General features: G+C 40.9%; 1 protein-coding gene across 7 annotated transcripts in view; it reads left to right on the forward strand.

The window, feature by feature from the left end:
• Positions 1-21722, forward strand: part of prok1 (prokineticin 1) — a 101066-nt gene that overhangs the window by 33050 nt on the left and 46294 nt on the right. For 2 of the 7 annotated variants that reach the window (XR_011358474.1, XM_069941836.1), the window contains exons 2-5: positions 2976-3073; positions 8697-8744; positions 10630-10699; positions 13962-14178. Coding sequence is in view for 6 of the 7 variants with exons in the window: in XM_069941836.1 (XP_069797937.1) it covers positions 14056-14178 (123 nt within the window). In the remaining variant the exon portion in view is untranslated. The remainder of the gene's footprint in view (positions 1-2975; positions 3074-8696; positions 8745-10629; positions 10700-13961; positions 14179-21722) is intronic. The other 5 variants (XM_069941837.1, XM_069941841.1, XM_069941838.1 and 2 more) reach the window with 4 other exon arrangements.

Here is a 21722-nt window from a genome sequence, read left to right on the forward strand (position 1 = left end):
ACCACGGTGTCGACAGAATTTTGTGATTTACTTCAAATTACAAATAATGATGACTTCAAAGAATGTGCTGAAACAGAATTGTATTTTAAAGATGCAGAATATAAAAGGGGATGGTTTTTTTTGGATGCATTTAGTGTACGATCGCGTGCTTTAAATCGATCCAACATTGCTTTTTCTTCACCCATGGTGCCTGCAGATTTTCGTGTTTTACTTCCTTTTCCTTTAAAACTATTGAGTTGTTGTGAAACCACATTTGAACGACAGATCGTCAATTAAAATATCATCTCTGTTTTACACTCTCCCCAGATGTTACCTGGCCTGCTAAATATTTCCTTAATTTCATTTTCTATTTCCACTCTTATGCAAAAGTTATAGGTCTGCAAGGATCTTCATTATTTAACAAACTGAAGTGGGGCAAATTCTCTGCCAGTGCAATACATGAAAGCATTCGCTGCTAGAGGAATTTCAAAGATCAAGTGTAAAACAGTATGCCTCATGTTTTCAAAATTTCAAAATGCGAGGAAGGTTTTCAAAGCTGGCAGAGGGATCTAGACCTGCTGGAAAAATGGGCTGAAAATGGCGGATGGAATTTAATGCAGACAAATGTGAAGTGTTGCATTTTGAAAGGAAAAACCAAGAAAGGCCGTACATGGTAAAGGGTAGGGCACTGAGGAGTGCGGTGGAACAGAGGGATGTGGGAATGCAGATACATAATTCCCTGAAAGTGGCGTCACAGGTGGACAGTGTTGTAAAGAGAGCATTTGGCATATTGGCCTTCATAAATTAAAGTATTGAGTACTGGAGTTGGGATGTTATATTCAAGTTGCAGAAGACATTGGTGAGGCCAAATTTGGAGTATTGTGTGCAGTTGTGGTCATCTAACTACAGGAAAGCTATCAATACAATTAAAAGAATGCAGAGAAGACTTTGGAACGAAGTGACAGCGAAAGATTAAACAGGTTAGGACTTTATTCCTTGGAGCATAGATTGAGGGGAGATTTGATGGAGATTTTAAATTATGAGGGGTATAGACAGAGTAAATGTAAGTTGGTATTTTCCACTGAGGGTAGATGGAATAAAAATCAGAGGACATGGGTTAAGAGTTAAAGGAGAAAAGTTTAGGGGGAACGTAAGGGGGAAATTCTTCACACAGAAAATGGTGGGAGTGTGAAACGAGCTGCCAGCTGAAATGATGAATGGGGGCTCCAAAGAATGATTGTGAATGAAATATACTTATTGCCTAATTCTGATGAAATGCATTTGGTGTTAATTGTAGGTGAAGAAGGGTCTACTGTAGGTGACGAAATGGGATAGGTGTTTAATTGTGATATAAATGTTCTTGAGAAATAGTACTTGTTGTTAATGCCAATTAAGTCAGTTGGTGATATATTGGGTTGGGTGTTAGGTGTTGATGAGATGAGTTTGGATGGTGTTGATTGTGGATTGAGGATGAGCGGTAGTAAAGTGTTGAGCGGTAGTAAAGTGTGCTTGGTGTCTGGCATGATCACAGATAGTTCCTGAATGTGGAGAGTTGCAGGATGTAGAATCACGGAAATTAAGATCATAGAGTACAGGTATCCCTCAGCCCACCAAGACTGCGTTAATCATGATGTCAATCTAACTGTTCCAATTTGCCTGTACGTATATAATCAACATCCTTCTATTCCTTGTCTGATCATGTGCCTTTCCAAATGCTTATCGTATTTGCTTCTTCCACCTCCCCTGGCAGTCCATTCCAGGATCTCACTGCTCTCTATGTAAAAAAAAAAACTTGATTTGCGCAGCTTCTTTAGAGTTTCTTCTCAAGTTCAAGTTTATCATCATCCGATTGAAGAAGTACAACCCGATGAAACAGCGTTCTCCGGTCCTAGTGCAAAACATTCAGACACACAATCAGACATAACACACATACAGACAAACACATAGGCAAGACAAATATACATATAAATAAATAAACAAACAGATAAATGGATAGATAAATAGCCCTCTAGTATTTGACATTTTCATCCTGGGTAAAAGGCTCTATCTACTCTATCCATATCTCTCATAATGTTGTCTAGCTGTATCAGGTTTCTGTTCAGCCTGTGTCACTCTAGCATTAACAATCCAGGTTAGTCTGATCGCTCCTTTTGGCTAATACACTTCACTGTAGGCAACATCCTCTTCCAAAGGTACCACATGCTTTACATTGTATCACAACCAGAACTGCACTCCTTGGTCCATATGAGCATGAATTATATATAATTAGGTTATATATCTATCTATATATATAAAATATATATATATATATATATCTATATATATATATATAGATATATATATATATATCTATCTATATATATATATATATATATAGATATATATATATATAGATATATATATATATATAGATATATATATAGATAGATATATATATATATATAGATATATATATATATATAGATATATATATAGATAGATATATATATATATAGATAGATATATATATATATATATATAGATATATATATAGATAGATATATATATAGATAGATATATATATATATAGATAGATATATCTATATAGATATATCTATATAGATATATATCTATATAGATATATTTATATAGATATATATATCTATATAGATATATTTATATAGATATATATATCTATATAGATATATATATATATCTATATATATCTATATATATATATAGATATATATATCTATATAGATATATATATATATATATCTATATATATCTATATATATATATAGATATATATATCTATATAGATATATATATATCTATATATATCTATATATATCTATATATATCTATATATAGATATATATATATATAGATATATATGACTAGTTATATAACTGCAAAATGAATTTCCAATTTGCATATTCAATACCCTGACATATGAAGGAAAGCATGTTATCTGCATTCTTTACCATCTTATCCTCTTAAGTTGCCACTTTCAGGGAGCTGTGGACGTACACCCCCAAGATCCCGATATCCATCAGTTACGTCTCACCTCCTACTCAACGGCAATAGGAAATGTGACATCTTTTCAATTCAGGTGAGTTGAAATTCAGGAGCCTGAAGATGGTGTTGATACTTTGCACAGGCTGGCTCAGATTCACTGTCTCACCGTGACAAATACTTGGATTTAATCCTAACCTTAGGTGCTGTCCTTGTGCGGATTGCACATTCTCCCTCTGACTGTTTCCTCCATGTACACTGATTTTCTTCCACATCTCAAAGAAAAGCTGGCAAATAGATTATTTGGTTGTTGTAAATTGTCTGAATATGTAGGTGAATCTGTGAACAGTTGAAAATGCAGGAGGGAATTTAAAAAAGGGACTCGTGCAATAGTGTAAATTGGTGGTTAACAGTCAGTGTGGACTCTGTTTCTGTGCTCTATCACATTAAGACTCCATGAATCTATGTTCTTAGTTATCCACTGCATCTAGTGCTCACTTTGTGGGATTCTTTACATTGGGGACTGAGCTCCATTGCTCTGTCTGCATCAGTGACAGATCTCCCAGTGGCCAACCACTTCAATTTGGCACCCCAATCCCATGCTCACATGTCTGTCAATGGCCTCATGTACTATCCCACTGTGACCACTTGATTTTCTGTCTGGGCGCACTCCAACCGATGGTATTAACATCGACTTCTGCTAGCCTACTCTCCGTTTTCCCTCCTTCCTTTTCCCTTTGTCTTCTTTCCTCCAGCTCTCCACCACTTCCCTCTCAATGCACAGAACCATCCCTCATCCCCCTGTTTGCTGATGTCTACTCCCTCCCTTATCCTCCTGTCTTTGGGACTCTCCCTGCCCCTCCCTTCCCCACCATTTTCTTCAGGCAACTGCTGACATTTTGTTCATACCTTGATGACGAGTTCAAGCCCAAAACATTGGTTATGTATCTTTATATTTGCTATATAAAGGACACTGTTTGACCAGCTGAGTTTCTCCTGCATTGTTTTTACTTTATTTCCTTATTAAAGTTTGGCTGGAACTATGATAAGTATTGCAGTGAAATACACTGCAGTCATGTTGTACCAGTAGTGAAGCCATTTAAGCGCTTGAAATGTTTAAAAAAATTTAGGTATACAGCAAGGCAACAGACCTTTTCGGCCCACTAGCCCAAGCCACCCAATTACACGCAATTGACCTTTAAACCCCCCAGTACGTCATGAATGGTGGGAGAAAACCGGAGCCCCCAGGGAAAACCAATGCAGACACTGGGAGAATATACAAACTCCTAACAGGCAGTACGGTATTTGAACCCGGGTCCTGATCGCTGATGCTGTTATACCGTTGCGCTAACTGCTTTGCTAACCATGCCACCCCTTTGGAAAATAAATAATCAATGAGGTTACATTGTCCTTCACAACCTCCTTGTAAAAGAAAAATCTGGCAGTTCGAACTTTTGCCTTGTTCCCCCTGACTGGAAGTGAGATTAATTGTTATCTTGGCTTCTATTTGGGTGAGAGGGAAACCAGAACCACCTGTGGATACATGAGCTCAGAAATGGGAGAACAGTGGGTACCCTATTTGAGGGCTGGCAGCTCTCTATATGCAGGATCAGGATATGATATTGTGGCGTAATACTCCTAAGCTGCTATGGTATTTTTTCCTGAATGCCCTCCTGATCTCAGATCATTGCCAATCACTGTTATCTGCCTAATTCAGCCTAATCTCTCAGTAAAATCTGTCAACATCTCTGGAATAGTTAAATAGCCAACCATGTTTCTGGGATATCTATGAAGAAACAAGAAACTGCAGGTGCCGGGATCTTGAACAAAGAAGTTGAAGGGATTCATTAGGCCAGCCAGCATCCACGGAAATAGACAGTTAATGTTTCGGATCGGGACCTTTATCCAAGACAAAGTTGGAAGGTGAGAGGTAGGATTGGAGAGAGGCCAAGTGGGAAGAGAACACTCCTATAAAACCCAGGGGTAGTTGGGTTGGGTTTCCAACTTTGAGGGTGGCACAGTTAGTGTAGTGTCGAGCAACACTGTTACAGCGCCAGCAACTCAGATTTAAATCCAGAGCTGTCTGTAAGGATTTTGTACTATCTCCCTGGGTTTCCTCTGGGAAATTTCGGTTTCCTCCCACCCTTCAAAACGTTTGGGGGTGGTAGGTCAACTGGGTGTAATTGGGCAATAAATTTGCTCACTCCCTTCCCTGCTCTGTAGAAGCTGGTGATCTACTGAGAATTCCAGCATGTTACATTTCTCCCGTGAAGAAGATTTAGCTTTTTGTTTTGAATAAATTCTTTAATGGGTTGTGTTTTGTTATTTTAAAGTTCACAGGGTTTATTCCTGTGCATGAAAATCCCAGGAAAATGTAAATTCACTTCCCAATATTTCTCAGAAATCCCTCTATTATTATCATATACCATTAATTATTTCAAAATCTGCAGATGTTGTTACAGTGTCAGGACATCTGTGCACATTTAAATGCCAAGGCAAGAAAGAAATGAACACATCGTCTGATGGAGTTGGGTTTTTTTTCGGACAAGAGTATCCAAGATAGTGAGGCCCCTCTAAGTACTTTTATCTTCAGACTTAATAAACCAGCCCTCACTTCCCATCTCCTTGAACCCGGCTTCCCCCATAGTCATTCTTCAACTTCTCTCGTTCCCCAATTCTATAATTCTTGCAAGCTAGATAATCTTAATTATTGCCTCCGGTGGTTCTTGGGTGGGAGAAGTAGTGTGTTTAAAGAGGAATTTACATTTTATTTATTCACAAGATGAGTCTTCCTGGCAAGGACTTTTGTCAATTAATAATATATTAAAAATGTCATATACATACTTCAGCTTTTGCCTGCCCCAAGGCAAAAAGTCATCATGAGCATTGCTCGCTCAGTCCCTGAACAATAGCTAAAACGGAAGGAAAATAGTGTCGGGATTAGCCTCCAGCTCTCCCGCAGCCTCTGCGGTCACACAGACTGAAGTTCAAACTATGGGGGACCCGAGAGCCAGAAAGCCTTCAGCCCCAAAGTCCCTTACGGAGCTCTTCTTGCCCTCAGCACCTTCATGAATCCACTACTTGGCTCCCATGAGTCAGTCTCCAGCAGCCTTTTTGGGCACTTTGAGGGCAAGTCACCAGCAGTCCGCAGCCTGTGAGAGTCCTTCAACCACAAATAGCCAAACCTCTGCAGCCTGCGTGGGTCCTTTGGCCGCTGAGCCCCTCGATGGTCCGCAGTCGTGGTCACCATCCTGTGGGTTGTCTCTGGGGTGGGGTGTATTTCCCTTTTCTGGTGCCTTATGTCAGTCCACTGCTCCCAGCAGTATGCAACCCTTCGTGGTTTACTGCCTAGCATAGGCACTGCTATAGAGGGCACAGACCTCATGGTTGCAGGATTTTGGGGAAAAAATGTTAGCTCCTTTTTGTTGAAAATTTATACATAGAGCATGGCAACAGGCCATTTCAGCCCATGAGTCCACGCTGCCCAATTTACACCCAATTAACCTACACCTCCGGTACATTTTGAAACAGGCCATTTAAAGTCAGTACATAGTCATTGGCATTATGATATTTGGATTGGGCATTAGGACCCTGTGGAGCTGTGCTGTGTCTCCACTCCACGCTCTCCTGGGACAGGACCAGCAGTAGTGCAGCTGTTACAGCAGCTCTGGCAGCTCCATCATTTATTGTCCATCCTTAAGCTTGACTAAGGTTGCTTATAACTTAAATAGCTGCTGGAGACTGAATCATGGGAGCCAAGTAGTGGATTCATGAAGGTGCTGAGGGCAAGAAGAGCTCCGTAAGGGACTTTGGGGCTGAAGGCTTTCTGGCTCTCGGGTCCCCCATAGTTTGAACTTCAGTCTGTGTGACCGCAGAGGCTGCGGGAGAGCTGGAGGCTAATCCCGACACTATTTTCCTTCCGTTTTAGCTATTGTTCAGGGACTGAGCGAGCAATGCTCATGGTGACTTTTTGCCTTGGGGCAGGCAAAAGCTGAAGTATGTATATGACATTTTTAATATATTATTAATTGACAAAAGTCCTTGCCAGGAAGACTCATCCTGTGAATGAATAAAATGTAAATTCCTCTTTAAACACACTACTTCTCCCACCCAAGAACCACCGGAGGCAATAATTAAGATTATCTAGCTTGCAAGAATTATAGAATTGGGGAACGAGAGAAGTTGAAGAATGACTATGGGGGAAGCCGGGTTCAAGGAGATGGGAAGTGAGGGCTGGTTTATTAAGTCTGAAGATAAAAGTATTTAGAGGGGCCTCACTATCTTGGATACTCTTGTCCGAAAAAAAACCCAACTCCATCAGACGATGTGTTCATTTCTTTCTTGCCTTGGCATTTAAATGTGCACAGATGTCCTGACACTGTAACAACATCTGCAGATTTTGAAATAATTAATGGTATATGATAATAATAGAGGGATTTCTGAGAAATATTGGGAAGTGAATTTTCATTTTCCTGGGATTTTCATGCACAGGAATAAACCCTGTGAACTTTAAAATAACAAAACACAACCCATTAAAGAATTTATTCAAAACAAAAAGCTAAATCTTCTTCACGGGAGAAATGTAACATGAAAGCAGTTGAATGCTAGAATTCTCAGTAGATCACCAGCTTCTACAGAGCAGGGAAGGGAGTGAGCAAAGTTATTGCCCAATTACACCCAGTTGACCTACCACCCCCAAACGTTTTGAAGGGTGGGAGGAAACCGGAATTTCCCAGAGGAAATCCAGGGAGAAAGTACAAAATCCTTACAGACAGCTCTGGATTTAAATCTGAGTCGCTGGCGCTGTAACAGTGTTGCTCGACACTACACTAACTGTGCCACCCTCAGAAAACAGAGACTGGCTTATGGGGATCAGGTTTTGGAGATAGGATTTGAGAGGGTGCTGAGGGCAAGAAGAGCTTCGGAAGGACACTGAAGGCTTCCTGATTGTGTCAGAGGTCTGGATGTGCAGCTCAGCTTGCTGATGAATCGAACAGGTGTCTGTGCAGTTGCAACGGCTGCGGGAGCACTCGAGACGTATCTACACTCAGTGACTCTGAAGGGAATCTCTTTTGCTTCTATTTCTTTTGTACTCTAAGGGGCACCAGGCAACACTAATGGCATCTTTTTGTCTACTTCATGGCAGGCAGAAGGCAATTTTGTATATTACATGTCCATAAAGGAATCTTAAATAAACAAAGCAATGCGACAGAACACTATAGCACAGAAGCAGGCACTTTCAGTCCGTGCCAAACTATTTTTGTGCCTCATCCCACTGACCTGCACCTGGACTATATCCCTTGCTACCCTTCCCTTCCATGTACCTGTCCAAGTTCTTCTTGATTGTCAATTCAGTCGGAAGCTCATTGTATGTGAAGAAATTCCTCCTTTAAACTTTTCCAGTCACCCTGAACTGAGTATCTCCATACATAAGGTCCGTGAAGTCATATGCTCCTTCCATGATCGAAACAAGGCCTAGTTTACAAAACAAGGTTGACATGTTTCAGAATCAAATTAAGGTTTATTGTCTTGAAATTTGATATACAGCAGCAGTATTGTATATTGTAGGTGCAAGATTGCCATAAATTACAGTTCTGTAAATACAATCTTTAAAAATAGAGAAAAAGGAGAAAAGAGTGGAGTCTATAGGTTTATTGTCCATTAAGAGATCTGATGGCGGAAGGGAAGAAGCTGACTGTGTAACATTCTTCTCCACTCAGATCAGCCATGGGTTAGATATGCCCTGGTCAATGAATGTCACGAAGGTGGTGAGCACATCTTTGAATCTTTTCCTCTATCTGTTCACAATCGCTTCCTATTGACAGACAATGCAAATCACTCCATCTGATTCAAGACACATTTAATTCTACTCTCAAGGACATTAACAAATCACTCAGTGATATCTAACCAGGGCTAACAGTTACAATAGTGGTTCAAGAAAATAAAAATCTCCCATAATCTTAAGAACACGAGCAGTGTTTTTTTTTAAACACAGAGATGTGGGTGTCTGTAATGCCTTCCCAGGTGTGGTGCTGGAGGGTGAAACAGTTGGGACGTTTAACCCTTTGGAATCTGTTTCCTGGTTTTCAGGGACTACCAAAAAGTGCATATACTCCTTGTCCTGGTTTTGTGGGATTACAAACAAGTGCATATATTCTGTGTCCTGGTTTTCTAGGTCGGGTTTTATATCTAACCACCAGATGGTTTGCATTGGTGCTTGTATTGTAAAGGTTTACGCATAGACCCATTCTGGAGCACAGTATATATTATGAAAGGTTAAAAATGACTGGAGTCCAAAGTTAAGGAGACTTTTAGACAGGCACATGGAGGAAATAAAAATAGAGGGTTATGCGGTAGGAAGAGTTTTTTTTAAGATCTATATATAGGTCGACTCAACATCAATGGCCGAAGGGCCTGTACTGTGCTGTAATGTTCTATGTTCTAAGATGGTGATGGCATGAGAATACATACCAACAATTAAAACTCCTATATTTACAGAAGTAATTTGTCTTTCTATTAGTTATAAGAATGTGTTAATAATTGACAATAATCGGAAATGAATTTGGTGAAATTTTCTCTGCTGAAGGATGCAGTTTATTAGCATTCTCCTACATCCTATCTTCGTGTAGTGTACTGGTCTTACCCTAACACAATTTCAAGTTCTTAATTAAATAAGAACGTTGACTCTGGAGTTGACTTGGACTGCTACTGAATGACTGGCAGTTACAGTCTTTATGAAGTGAGATTTGCATTTTTTTCATATTTAATTTACAGAGCCAACAATATGGCTCCATATCCCATACTCCCCATACCCTTTAATATCCCACCAGTCTAACTCTTCTCTCCCATTCACTTCTATTTCCTTTAGAATCCTTCCAGTATAACTCCTCTATCCCCTTGATCCGAGTAATATCCCACCAGTTTAATTCTTCCTTCCTTGTACTCTTTCAGATCCCACAATGTAAATCCCAATATGCCTATAGAAAGTGTGGAGAGTAACAGTGGAGGAACTTAAAAACTTCACATGCTGGAATCTTCAGTGAATAATGGGAGAGGCTGGAAGGGCTCAGAGGTCAAATGGAAAGTCAACGTTTTGAGTTAGGACCTTTTTCCAAGATTAAAGTGGGAATGGGAGACAACAAGCATAAAGGTGGTGATGGTTGGTTGGGGGGGGGGGCACAATAGACAGAAGACTGAACAAATGAGGGTGGTAGAGGTAGAAGAAGAGACCACACCAGGGAGGTGTTAAGAAGAACAGAAGGTAAAGGCCCTTTCCCTGCCCTCTCCTCTATTTAAGATGGCTAACTCCCATTCCAACCTTAGTCTCAACAAAGCATCCCAATCTAAAACTTCGACCATTTCTCTCTGACCTGCTGAGTTGCTCCAGCCTCTCTTTATCCACTCACATGGGAGAGAAACACAACAGGAGCCAGTCAACACACCTTAATAAAGGCAAAGCAAAATAATTTTAAAAATCTTTTCACTGAAAATAACATTACCCTTTAAGGACATTGGAGTAGAAAGGCATTTCGTTCCTAGAACCTGCTTAACTATTCAAATCTAGTTGTATCTTAACTCCATCCAATTTTGTGTTTTACTTCTACCCACCCTTTGATGGTTAACATTTTTCACACTCATCTAACAATATCAAAGATTTCAGTTTTGAAGTTTTCAGTTGACCTCCAGCACCAGCAGCTTTTTGTGGAACAGGACGGCATATGTTGTGAGTATGGAATTACTTATAATACCCTCTTGTTCTTGGTTCCAATGGGAGGGAAATTATCTAAAACACTTTGATTAAATTATTCTTTAATCATTTGAAATGAATTCAGCTCAATATCCATTGTCTCCTTAATTAATTAAATTAAATGAAGTTCTTCATGATACTGATTCCAATAATCAGGATACATTGTGGATGAGAAACATGGTCAGGATCCAAAATGTCTGTTAAAATCAAGGAGTCTCTTGCCCGTTGAGCTTCCAATTTGAGCTGCTCTAATGCAAGCAGCTGTTCTTACAGTGCAGACCTCTAACGAATGCCCTGTTCCATTACAGGCTTTGTGGCCATTTTGTGGGGCATTGTGAGTTAGATATTGCCAAGTTTCCACAGCTGGAAGAGCTCTGCTGCTGAGAGATTTACATTTCTATAAACCGATCACAACCAAATAAATAGCACAGCATGAACCTATCAACAGTCCAGGGAAAATAAATGTGCCCAGGCACACTGAAAAATAGTAGAAAACATCTATCATTCAGACTTACCCCATATCTGGGATTTCCTAAGGACAAGAGTTACATTTTAACTTTAAGTTCTCAAATCCATTAATGAATATATAGATCATATGGGGCTTGGACTATAGTCTGTGCAGAGTAAACTAATGTTAGCTGAGAATTCAATGGGGCTAGAAAGGATAATCAGACTGGAATTGCAAAGGTGAGATCTTCTGCAAGGAGAATAAATGAAGTTCAGATGAAGAAAAACAGTCCACTATTTTCTCAGCTCTCATTGTTCATCTCAGCACAAGCAAGGAAGTGAACCCCAACTTTCTGGCATTTATAGATTAGTAATCCTCTTGTCGAGCAAAATTCACAATTCTGGACTTGGAACTGAGACATCCACCTGAATTTCAGAGCATTTCAGCTAAGAGTAGAGACTGAGGAGTTTTATTTTCCCCCTGGAGTGGAAGAAGATAATGGGATATGATTGAGGTAAATAAAATTATAAGTACAGATTGGGTAATGGCAGGAAAATAACCCCATGTTAAAGGTCGACATAGTTCTGGATGATGGGTTTAATACAAATGGTCGTTGATCAACTTGGGCACGGAGAACTGAATGGCATATTTCTATAGCACATAGAACACTATTAGGCTCTTTAGCCCTCATGTTGTGCCGACATCACAGGCAAAACTTTCCCCACTATTGAGAACATCTACAGAGACCACTGCCGTCAGAGAACAGTAGCAATCATCAAAGACTCTCGCGGCTGGCACCAGATTCAGGAACAGCTGCTACCTGTCCACCATCAGACTCCTCAACAACAAACTCAATCAGGGACTCTTACTTGTGCACTTTGTTGATTTTCTTTTTGTTCTCTCTGTATTGCAGTTTGTTTACATTCATTATCTGATTACAGTTCTTTCTTTACACTGTCTACAGTTTTTTTGCACTACCATTTGTGGTAATTCTGCTGCACCGGCAGGATAAAGAAATCTCAGGGTTGTGTGTTATGGCATGTATGCAGTCTGACAATACATTTAAATCTATATTCCTACCCTAAAAAAATCTCAACCCTTCAAACCTCATAACTCTGTTTTTTTCATCCATGTGCCTATGTTCTATGATTCTCTGTCGTTAAAAATCTAGCACACTTAAGAACTTGCATTTATGTCACCCAATATCAGAAAATCCCATAGCCAATCAAGTGAGTTTCATGTGCAATTTCTACAATTTTGTGGGAAATCTTTCATCCAAATAAGTTCAACGGACCTCAGTGGTGTTGGTTACGAAATCTGGCAGAGCTAGGACTTGCTGTCATTGAATAATGACATGGGATCTTTCAAGGGGCTTGCTTTAACCTTTCATTCACAAGCTGTACTGACAGGACTGTGAATCTAGATCACAATACAAGATATTCAAGTCACATTTATTGTCATCTGATTGTACAAATACAACCCAGTGAAAGTTTTCTCCAGTCCTCAGTGCAAAAATATGCAGACATTCAACATGCATACAAATAATACATATGCAGGACATGTATTTCATCTATAGAAATAAATAATTATTGTTTCATGAATATGAGATTGTTAGTGTGAGCAGTTCCTTTTGATTGTTCAGCACTCTCACTGCCCTTGGGATGAGACTGTTCCTCAACCTGGTGCTACTGGCTCTGGTACTCCTGTATCTCTTCCACAATCTGTATTCTGTGTAGGGTCCTAAGACCCAATAGGCCATTTCCTGAGTCCTGGGTTTGGTGTTATGATACTCTCACTCAAGGAGTAAGAATGATGTTAACAATATTTAAACTCCATTTAGGAAAATAAAAGTTCAACTTTGCAGCATGCCGTTCCGTCCATTGACCACAAACTGGCTCTGTCGTAGAGAAATCCACTGGACTGATGCCTCCATTCTTTCTCCATATCTTTGGGATCATTTCTCTTACAATTGTATCCAGTTTTCCCTTTAAGCTTCCTGTTGGACCCTTTCTCATTCTGTTAAGGAGTGAATTGCATTTTATTGGCCACATTCTATATTTGCTGTTTTTGCCAAAGAGTTCCTTGTATTTACTTTATCCTGCTGTTAGATTTTAACTACTTATTCTTGCTCTGCACATCACTTCCATTGAATTCCCAATCATTTAAAACATTAAGAACTGGTTCTAATTAATAAGAGCCATTCCCAAGACTCAAAAACATGTTCTCATGACACTTACATAGACGGTTGTTTATAAATGTAATCGCCAAGCCATTTCTGTACAATCCAAGCTTTCCCAAGAACTGCAATACCCATTCCTTTACATTTGTTAACCTTCAAGAGTACCATTGAATGTCTGGAATTAGATAAAACCTCTTCCATTCTGCTTCCTTGTGAAATATGTGATAGACAGTCTATGGTTTCCAACTCTCTCTGTTGTCCTTTTGTTGTATCTCCCATATTTATTTATCGTTATTATTTATTTGAACTTTCTTCCTTTGTTTCACCTGGACCCTCTCCCTTTTCCGTCTACTGTGTTGAAAGTAAGATCAATGCCCTATCTCCTATTGTAGTTCATTCTTTCCAATTGCTTTGTGGAAATCTTCACATGGAATCCTTTCTTTCTCCAATAAAGTTCAAACATTTAGATCCAAGCCTGGTCCACCCATAAATCACTTCAGAATTTAATGTTAATTCTATTTTTGTCTTGCTTTGTTCATCAGTCATTTAACACTTTACCTTAAAGGCTAAACTCTGATCATCAATGGTTGATTTTGTTTGTTATAAAACAGAGTTGTTCAAACACTCAACTTTGAGCATTGCACAAGTTGATCTCTGAATATTCTGACTGGAATAAATGTGCATCATGGAACGTCAACACCAGATATGTTGAATGGATGTATACTCCTGAAAACTATGAAGAATTATTATGCTACGCTGAACATCCAGAACAGATATACAAGACAGCTGTGCCTCAGAGAGATAAAAAAACAAGACCAGGCATTCAGGGTAAGTGTGCATCAAAGATCTAAACAAAGTATTACCGATACCAATTGTTCTGGGAGATTTAAGATCCTAGATTAGTTCTTTTTGAAGTTGTATGGCAAGAAATTTCAACCTTGAAGAAATGGAACAAACAGAAAAAGGATCTGAACATTTGTTCCATTTCAAGCACGTGGAAGCAGCTCAAGTTACTCCAGATTTTCTCATGGGGTGTTTGCTCAAATAGAATTAAAGATAATAACCAGACTTTCTAAGTAACTAGTTAACTGTGTCTATCACTTGTTTTGCAAACCATTAGCTGTTTACTGTGTATTTTTTAATTTCATGTTGAACGCTTTGAATTCCAGCACTTGCAAATTCTTTCAGTGTGGATGCTCCGTAGCAGTTAGATCAAAAATCAGTGCACAATCTCTGGAGCAATGGATGCATCACATAAAATGAGTTAATCTCCAATGATGTTGCATGATATTCAATGGGCAGTAAAATAACTTTATCTTTGTAAATGAGTCCCATGCTTACCTTTTGACAAGGCCATTTAGAGGGTGTAGACATAAGAGATTGAAGATGTAAATACAATTCACATTTGAAGATTAAATCAACATTTCAGGATGAAATTGCTGGGTTATGTTGTTTTCCCATGATAAACAGATGAAATACTAGAAATCTAAACCAAACACATTTCTTAACAGATGCCTTTTTTCCCCCCAATATATAATTCCAGCAAATTCTTTGGCCATCAATGTTAGTCGTTCTATTCACAGTGAGGTACACTTCTCTCTGCCAAAAGAACCTCATAAAATCTAACTTTACTTCTGCATTAAATTAGCAAGCATCATCTTTGCTCCTTTGAAAACTAGATCATTCAAAGAATGGGCATCATTTAAAAATTCAGAAAAGTCATGGTCATTTAGAGATCACACGCCTGACACGTTTTAATTCAATCTTGGGATTTGGACCACAACTTTTAGCCTGACTCTCGTTGATCTGAGGCAGAATAGGTGGCCTATATTTTGGAACCAGCACACAGACTGTGTGATGCAGGTTCTTCACTGTGCTGTTAGGTGTTCCTGCACTTTTACTTAGATGGTGTTAAAGGAATTAAGGTCAGGCTAAATGAGCAACTTTCAGGGAAATTGAAAGTTATTCTCGTGCCTGCTAGCTTTGCCCATCTTGTGTACGGTCATGGTTTTTACAAGTGCAATCGACTTTGCAGCTGGTATACCTCAGGCATCATGGGGTTGTTGAGGGAAGTAAATATTTAAGGTGGTAAGAGACTGCTCATCAAGCAGATGACATTTTCTAGAACCATGTTAAGTTTATAAACATTGTTGCATTTACACCCACCCAAGCAAGTGAAATATATTGCATGGCTGTTGCCATTTAGCCTGCAAGAGGCTTTAGGGCAGGTGAGGGCAACCTTTTAAAAAAAAAACTCACATTTCACCTTAAATATTCCCTATGACATAAGTGCTCTGTCATTAGTAAGGGATTGTTTTAGGGTGAGTGAGAAGGGAAGGTTGAGAATCATTGTTCTCAACCCAAATGTTACTGAAATATTTTGTTTGAGAAAAATCGTCATTGGCCTATTTCCTTTGGAGTTAGGAAACCATGCACATAACGAGTCAATGAGGTACGATTAAAACAGTGGTTTTCCAAACCTTTTTCCTTTCCAATCACATACAACCTAACCAATCCTTTACTAATCACAGAGCAGTTGTGGCATAGGGAATATTTAAGATGGAATGTGAGTTTTTTTTTAAAAAGGCTCCCCACCCCTGCTTTAGGGGATTGAAAGTTAAACCACACTTCATATTCAAACCATGATCTGCCATTGAAGCCAAAACATTATGTAACTTGTTTGATACACAGAAGTGCTGGAGAAATTTAGGAGGTCTCGCAGCATCCAGAAAAAAGCCTACATTTTGGCCTGAGCCCTTCGATAGCGAACTGTAAAAACAAGACACCTGAATAAAAAGATGTGTGTGGGGGGGGGGGGGGTAGGGGTAATGAGGAAAGAGAGAAAGGGGATTGGGGTAGGGCACAGGCTAACTTTGACTTTCTCCAGCTTCCCTTCTATTAGATGGCCGTCTGCCCTCTCCCCCATCACTTCTCAACTTCTTTTTCTTCTACCCTTCAACCTGCATTCACCTTTTTTGCTTGAGAAAGGGTTAGGGTCCTCATACTGCCAAACTGAGACCACTGCAAATTGGAACACCTTGTATTCTATCTTGGCAGTCTCAAGCCAGATGGTATCAAGGGGTTGGGAAAGGGACCAGGAGAGGGGCTTAACTAAAATGGGAGTAGTCATTGATACCATCTAGCTTGAGACTGCCAAGACAGAATACAAGGTGTTGTTCCAATTTGCAGTGGTCTCAGTTTGGCAGTATGAGGACCCTAACCCTTTGCTGTTTGCAATGCATGTTAATAAGTTAGCTGTGGATGGAGGAAGAATAATTTGCAAGTTTGACAAAAACATTGGTGGCAGTGAGCTGGTGATAGTTGAAAGGCCTAACCCTGCTTCTATTTCTATTGCACATCTCCCTAAACCAGTGATTCTGCTGAGACATTCCATTGCAAAAACTTAATGTTCAAACATATTCCATATGGGGAACAAGGCAACCAAATGTACGTGCCTAAATGTTGAATTCTGGACAATCACTTCAGATTAACGGGTCCTGAATTGGAGACTATGACTGTCTTGTTCTGCCCTCCAGTGGTGAAAACACTAGCGACACATTAATGTTAAAAGAAAGTCTGCAGATGCTGGCATTGAGTGCAATACGGAAGAACTCAGCAGGCCATTCCAGAGGAAGTAAAAGGTAACTGATGTTTTAGGCCTGGGCCCTTCAACAGATACAAGAAAAAAAAAACCGGGCAGACATAAATAAAATCGTGAAGCAATGAGAAGAGCAGGAGAGAAGAGGGTGAAAGGCTTTGGAGTACAGGTAAAAGGTAATAGACAGATACATTAATCATGTTCTCAGATCCTGAGGCTCAAACATTGTTTAATTTCAGAAAAACACTTTTAGAACTTGTCAAAATGAGTAACTATTTGAGATGCAAAATACTTGATTGGTTTTACTTGGAAGTAATATTTACAGAAGCTTTACTCTGAATGTCTTGCTTTCTGATCCTTCTGCTTCCAAAACCAAGAGGGCAAATAGGGTGCAAGGTAAGAAATTGAATGAACTGGTCGAGGACACAGAGAACCCCATTACTGAAGGGTCATCAGGGGAAATCCAATGGGATCGAGGCAAATTCAGAGAGTTCGCACGAGGCCCCATCTGTTCCGACAGTCATTTGCAAAACATCTGTGTATCAATTTCATGAAATGTAGAGATTTTATTCAGATGGTATGGTAGAGGAGTGCATCAGTTCCTGTGAGATAAAAGAGGTAGAAAATGGTGCCAAGCTCCACTTTAAGTAGTACCTACTAACAATGACCTAAACCAGGGGAGGGCAACCTCTTTTTAAAACTCACATTCCACTTCAAACAATCCCTATGCCATAAGCACTCTGTGATTGGTAAGGTGGTGAGTGAGTGGGAAGGGAAGGTTGAGAACCACTGCTCTCGACCCAATTGTTACTAAATATTTTGCTTGAGAAAAATTGTCATTGGCCCATTTCCTTTGGAGTTTTGAAACCGTGCACATAACAAGTCAATGAGGTACAATTAAAACAGTGGTTTTCACCTTTTTCTTTCTACCTACATATCACCTCAGAGAGCTCATTGCTGTATCTTTCTCCATTAACAATGGTGTGAAGCAAGGCTGTGTTCTCGCACCAACCCTCTTTTCAATCTTATTCAGCATGATGCTGAACCAAGCCATGAAAGACCCCAACAATGAAGACGCTGTTTACATCCGGTACCGCACGGATGGCAGTCTCTTCAATCTGAGGCGCCTGCAAGCTCACACCAAGACACAAGAGAAACTTGTCCGTGAACTACTCTTTGCAGATGATGCCGCTTTAGTTGCCCATTCAGAGCCAGCTCTTCAGCGCTTGACGTCCTGCTTTGCGGAAACTGCCAAAATGTTTGGCCTGGAAGTCAGCCTGAAGAAAACTGAGGTCCTCCATCAGCCAGCTCCCCACCATGACTACCAGCCCCCCCCACATCTCCATCGGGCACACAAAACTCAAAACGGTCAACCAGTTTACCTATCTCGGCTGCACCATTTCATCAGATGCAAGGATCGACAATGAGATAGACAACAGACTCGCCAAGGCAAATAGCGCCTTTGGAAGACTACACAAAAGAGTCTGGAAAAACAACCAACTGAAAAACCTCACAAAGATAAGCGTATACAGAGCCGTTGTCATACCCACACTCCTGTTCGGCTCCGAATCATGGGTCCTCTACCGGCACCACCTACGGCTCCTAGAACGCTTCCACCAGCGTTGTCTCCGCTCCATCCTCAACATCCATTGGAGCGCTCACACCCCTAACGTCGAGGTACTCGAGATGGCAGAGGTCGACAGCATCGAGTCCACGCTGCTGAAGATCCAGCTGCGCTGGATGGGTCACGTCTCCAGAATGGAGGACCATCGCCTTCCCAAGATCGTATTATATGGCGAGCTCTCCACTGGCCACCGTGACAGAGGTGCACCAAAGAAAAGGTACAAGGACTGCCTAAAGAAATCTCTTGGTGCCTGCCACATTGACCACCGCCAGTGGGCTGATAACGCCTCAAACCGTGCATCTTGGCGCCTCACAGTTTGGCGGGCAGCAGCCTCCTTTGAAGAAGACCGCAGAGCCCACCTCACTGACAAAAGGCAAAGGAGGAAAAACCCAACACCCAACCCCAACCAACCAATTTTCCCTTGCAACCGCTGCAATCGTGTCTGCCTGTCCCGCATCGGACTGGTCAGCCACAAACGAGCCTGCAGCTGACGTGGACTTTTTACCCCCTCCATAAATCTTCGTCCGCGAAGCCAAGCCAAAGAAGAAAAAACATATCACCTTAAGCAATCCCTTACTAATCACAGAGCATTTGTTTCATAGGGAATACTTATGGTGGAATGTGAGATTTTTTTAAAAAGTTTCTCACCTCGGACCTAAACCAAATACATTCACAGTTCAGTCATGAAGCCAGAGAGCTAGCAATCTGCTCTATAAAATAAAAATGAATGCTGCTTTGATCCAGAGGAAGGGAAAGGTTCCAACTTTTTAATCAAGCTTTTAACACAATACAAAAGAATTTACCATGGTAGCAAGTTTTAAAAGGTCAATTAGCTGAACAAAATATTGGTTAGGCCACAAATGGAACAGTGTATACATCCAGTTACCACACTACAGGAAGGAAGTAGTAGGTTTTGAAAGATTGCAGAAGGGCATTGACAAGGATGTTGCCAGGACTGGCGAGCTTTAAATAGGAGAGATTTGATAGTAAAAGCACAATGTTGGAGAAACTTATCATGTTTATATAGCAAAGATAAAGATACACAACCAATGTTTTGGGGTCGAGCCCTTCAAGGTATAAACAAAATTGTGGGGGTGAGCGGCAGGGGAGGAGCACAGGCCCGCAGGCAGGAGGTAATCGGTGGATAAGGGAGAAAGGGAATACCAGAAAACTGTGTGGGGAAAGGGGGGGTGGGAAAGACAGGGAGTGGGCTAGCATAAACTGGAGAACTCTGTTAATGCCATCCAGTTGGAGAATGCCCAGGCAGAATATTAGTTGTTGCTCCTCCAATTTACAGATGGCTTTGTTTGACAGAACAAGGCCATGGACAGACATGTCAGCGTGGGAGTGGAGTGTGGAAATAGTTGGCCTCTGGAAGATCCCTACTAATGATGCGATGAGAGTGAAGTACTCGCCAAAGCTATCCCTCATTCTGTGTTTAGTTTCTCTGACGTGAAGAAGGGCATAACATGTGCAGTAGATGACTTCATAAGTGAAGTGTTGCTCGACTTGGGGCCCCAAATGGCAGTGAGGGAGGAGGTACAGGTGCAAGTGTGGCACTTACTGCAGCTGCAGGGGAAGGTGCCAAGAGGGCACTGAGTAAATAAATCAAAGTATTGAGTACACGAATTGGTATGTTGTGGTGAATTTGTACAAGACACTGGTGAGGTCAAATTTGGAGTATTGAGTGCAGTTTTGGTCAACTAACTACATGAAAGAGATCAATAAGATTGAAAGGGTGCAGAGATTTACTGGGATGTTGTCCAGACTTCAGAAACTGAATTACAGGTTAAACAGGTTAAGACTATTCCCTGGAGTGTAGTAGAATGAAAGGAAATTTGAAAGAGGCATTTAACATTACGAGGGGGTAGGTTGGCTTTTTCCACTGAAGGTAGTGAGATACCAACCAGAAGACATGGGTTAAGGGTGAACTTCTTCAGAGTGGTAAATGCAGGCTTAATTTTAGCATTTAAGAATTTGACAGGTATACTGATGGGAGGAGTTTGGGCTATAGATTGGATGCAGGCCAATGGGACTAGGCAGATAGTTCAGAACAGAGAAGGGCTGAAGGGGTCTGTTTCTGTGCAGTCATGTTCTATGGAGTAGGGTGGGATGAGTAGACGAGTGAGGAATGGAGGGTAGAGAGGTGTCTGGTGGTGGGATCATATGATGCAAATTGCAGAGGATACTACATTAGATGGGGCAGCTGATTTATTCTCACTGGATCATGGGAGGTTGACGCACAACCTTCGAGGCTTCGAAGATTATTAGGTGCTTTAGAAAAGATAGTCAATGTCATCCTCCCAGGGCAAGGAGAGAAGGGCAATTTAGAACTCGTCAGCGCAGGTTTAGAGTAGAAATAAATTTAAAGATCGAAGGAACAGGTTTCTTCTTGCTGCTGCACCACACTTCCCCCCACCTATGGGTGGATGCATGGTATGAGCTGCCAGAGGAAAACATTGAAAGCCATTGATAAGTACAGGAGCTGCACCCTTCTTTTACAGAAGGTTCATCTTGACAAATTCTCCCATTCCACTCTAAATACAAAAGTCAATGCAAAACCGTTACCAGTAATTGTCTGAGATCGTGGATTGTTCACCAAAGTTTACAATAACTATGAATAATTTATGCTGAAAATGCATCTTCAGGCAAACATCCAAGTGCTTAAATGTGAATTGATGTGAAAGAAACATCTTGCTGGAATTTCTGTAGCCACCAAGGATGCACCTGCAGAAGTGGATTCAGCCTATAGAATAGTTGTTCAGGTGCACTGGCCACGTGAAAGGGACCGCAGCACTGGAGGCGCCTGGGAGAACTCTGGTTCCTGTCCCTTCGGTCTGTCAGCACTGGGGTGGCTGGCACAGGCTGTCCCCACACTGATCCCACTAATCTGCTCTCTCCCCAGAGCCCCGTGTCAGTCCCCACACTCATCCCACTGTCTCATTGTCTCCCCACAGCCCCATGTCAGTCCCCACACTGATCCCACTGCTCTGCTTTCTCGCCATAGGCCCTGTCAGCCTCCCCATAGTGTGGGGACTGATACAGGGCTGTGGGGAGAGAGCAGGGAAGTGGGATGTGTGGAGACAGCCCGCACCGGTCACTCCAGCACTGACATTTCATGTCAGAGGGGCAGGGGCAGCAGTGAGGGGG

Source organism: Narcine bancroftii, chromosome 5 (assembly GCF_036971445.1).
Source record: "Narcine bancroftii isolate sNarBan1 chromosome 5, sNarBan1.hap1, whole genome shotgun sequence".
Lineage (NCBI taxonomy): Eukaryota > Metazoa > Chordata > Chondrichthyes > Torpediniformes > Narcinidae > Narcine > Narcine bancroftii.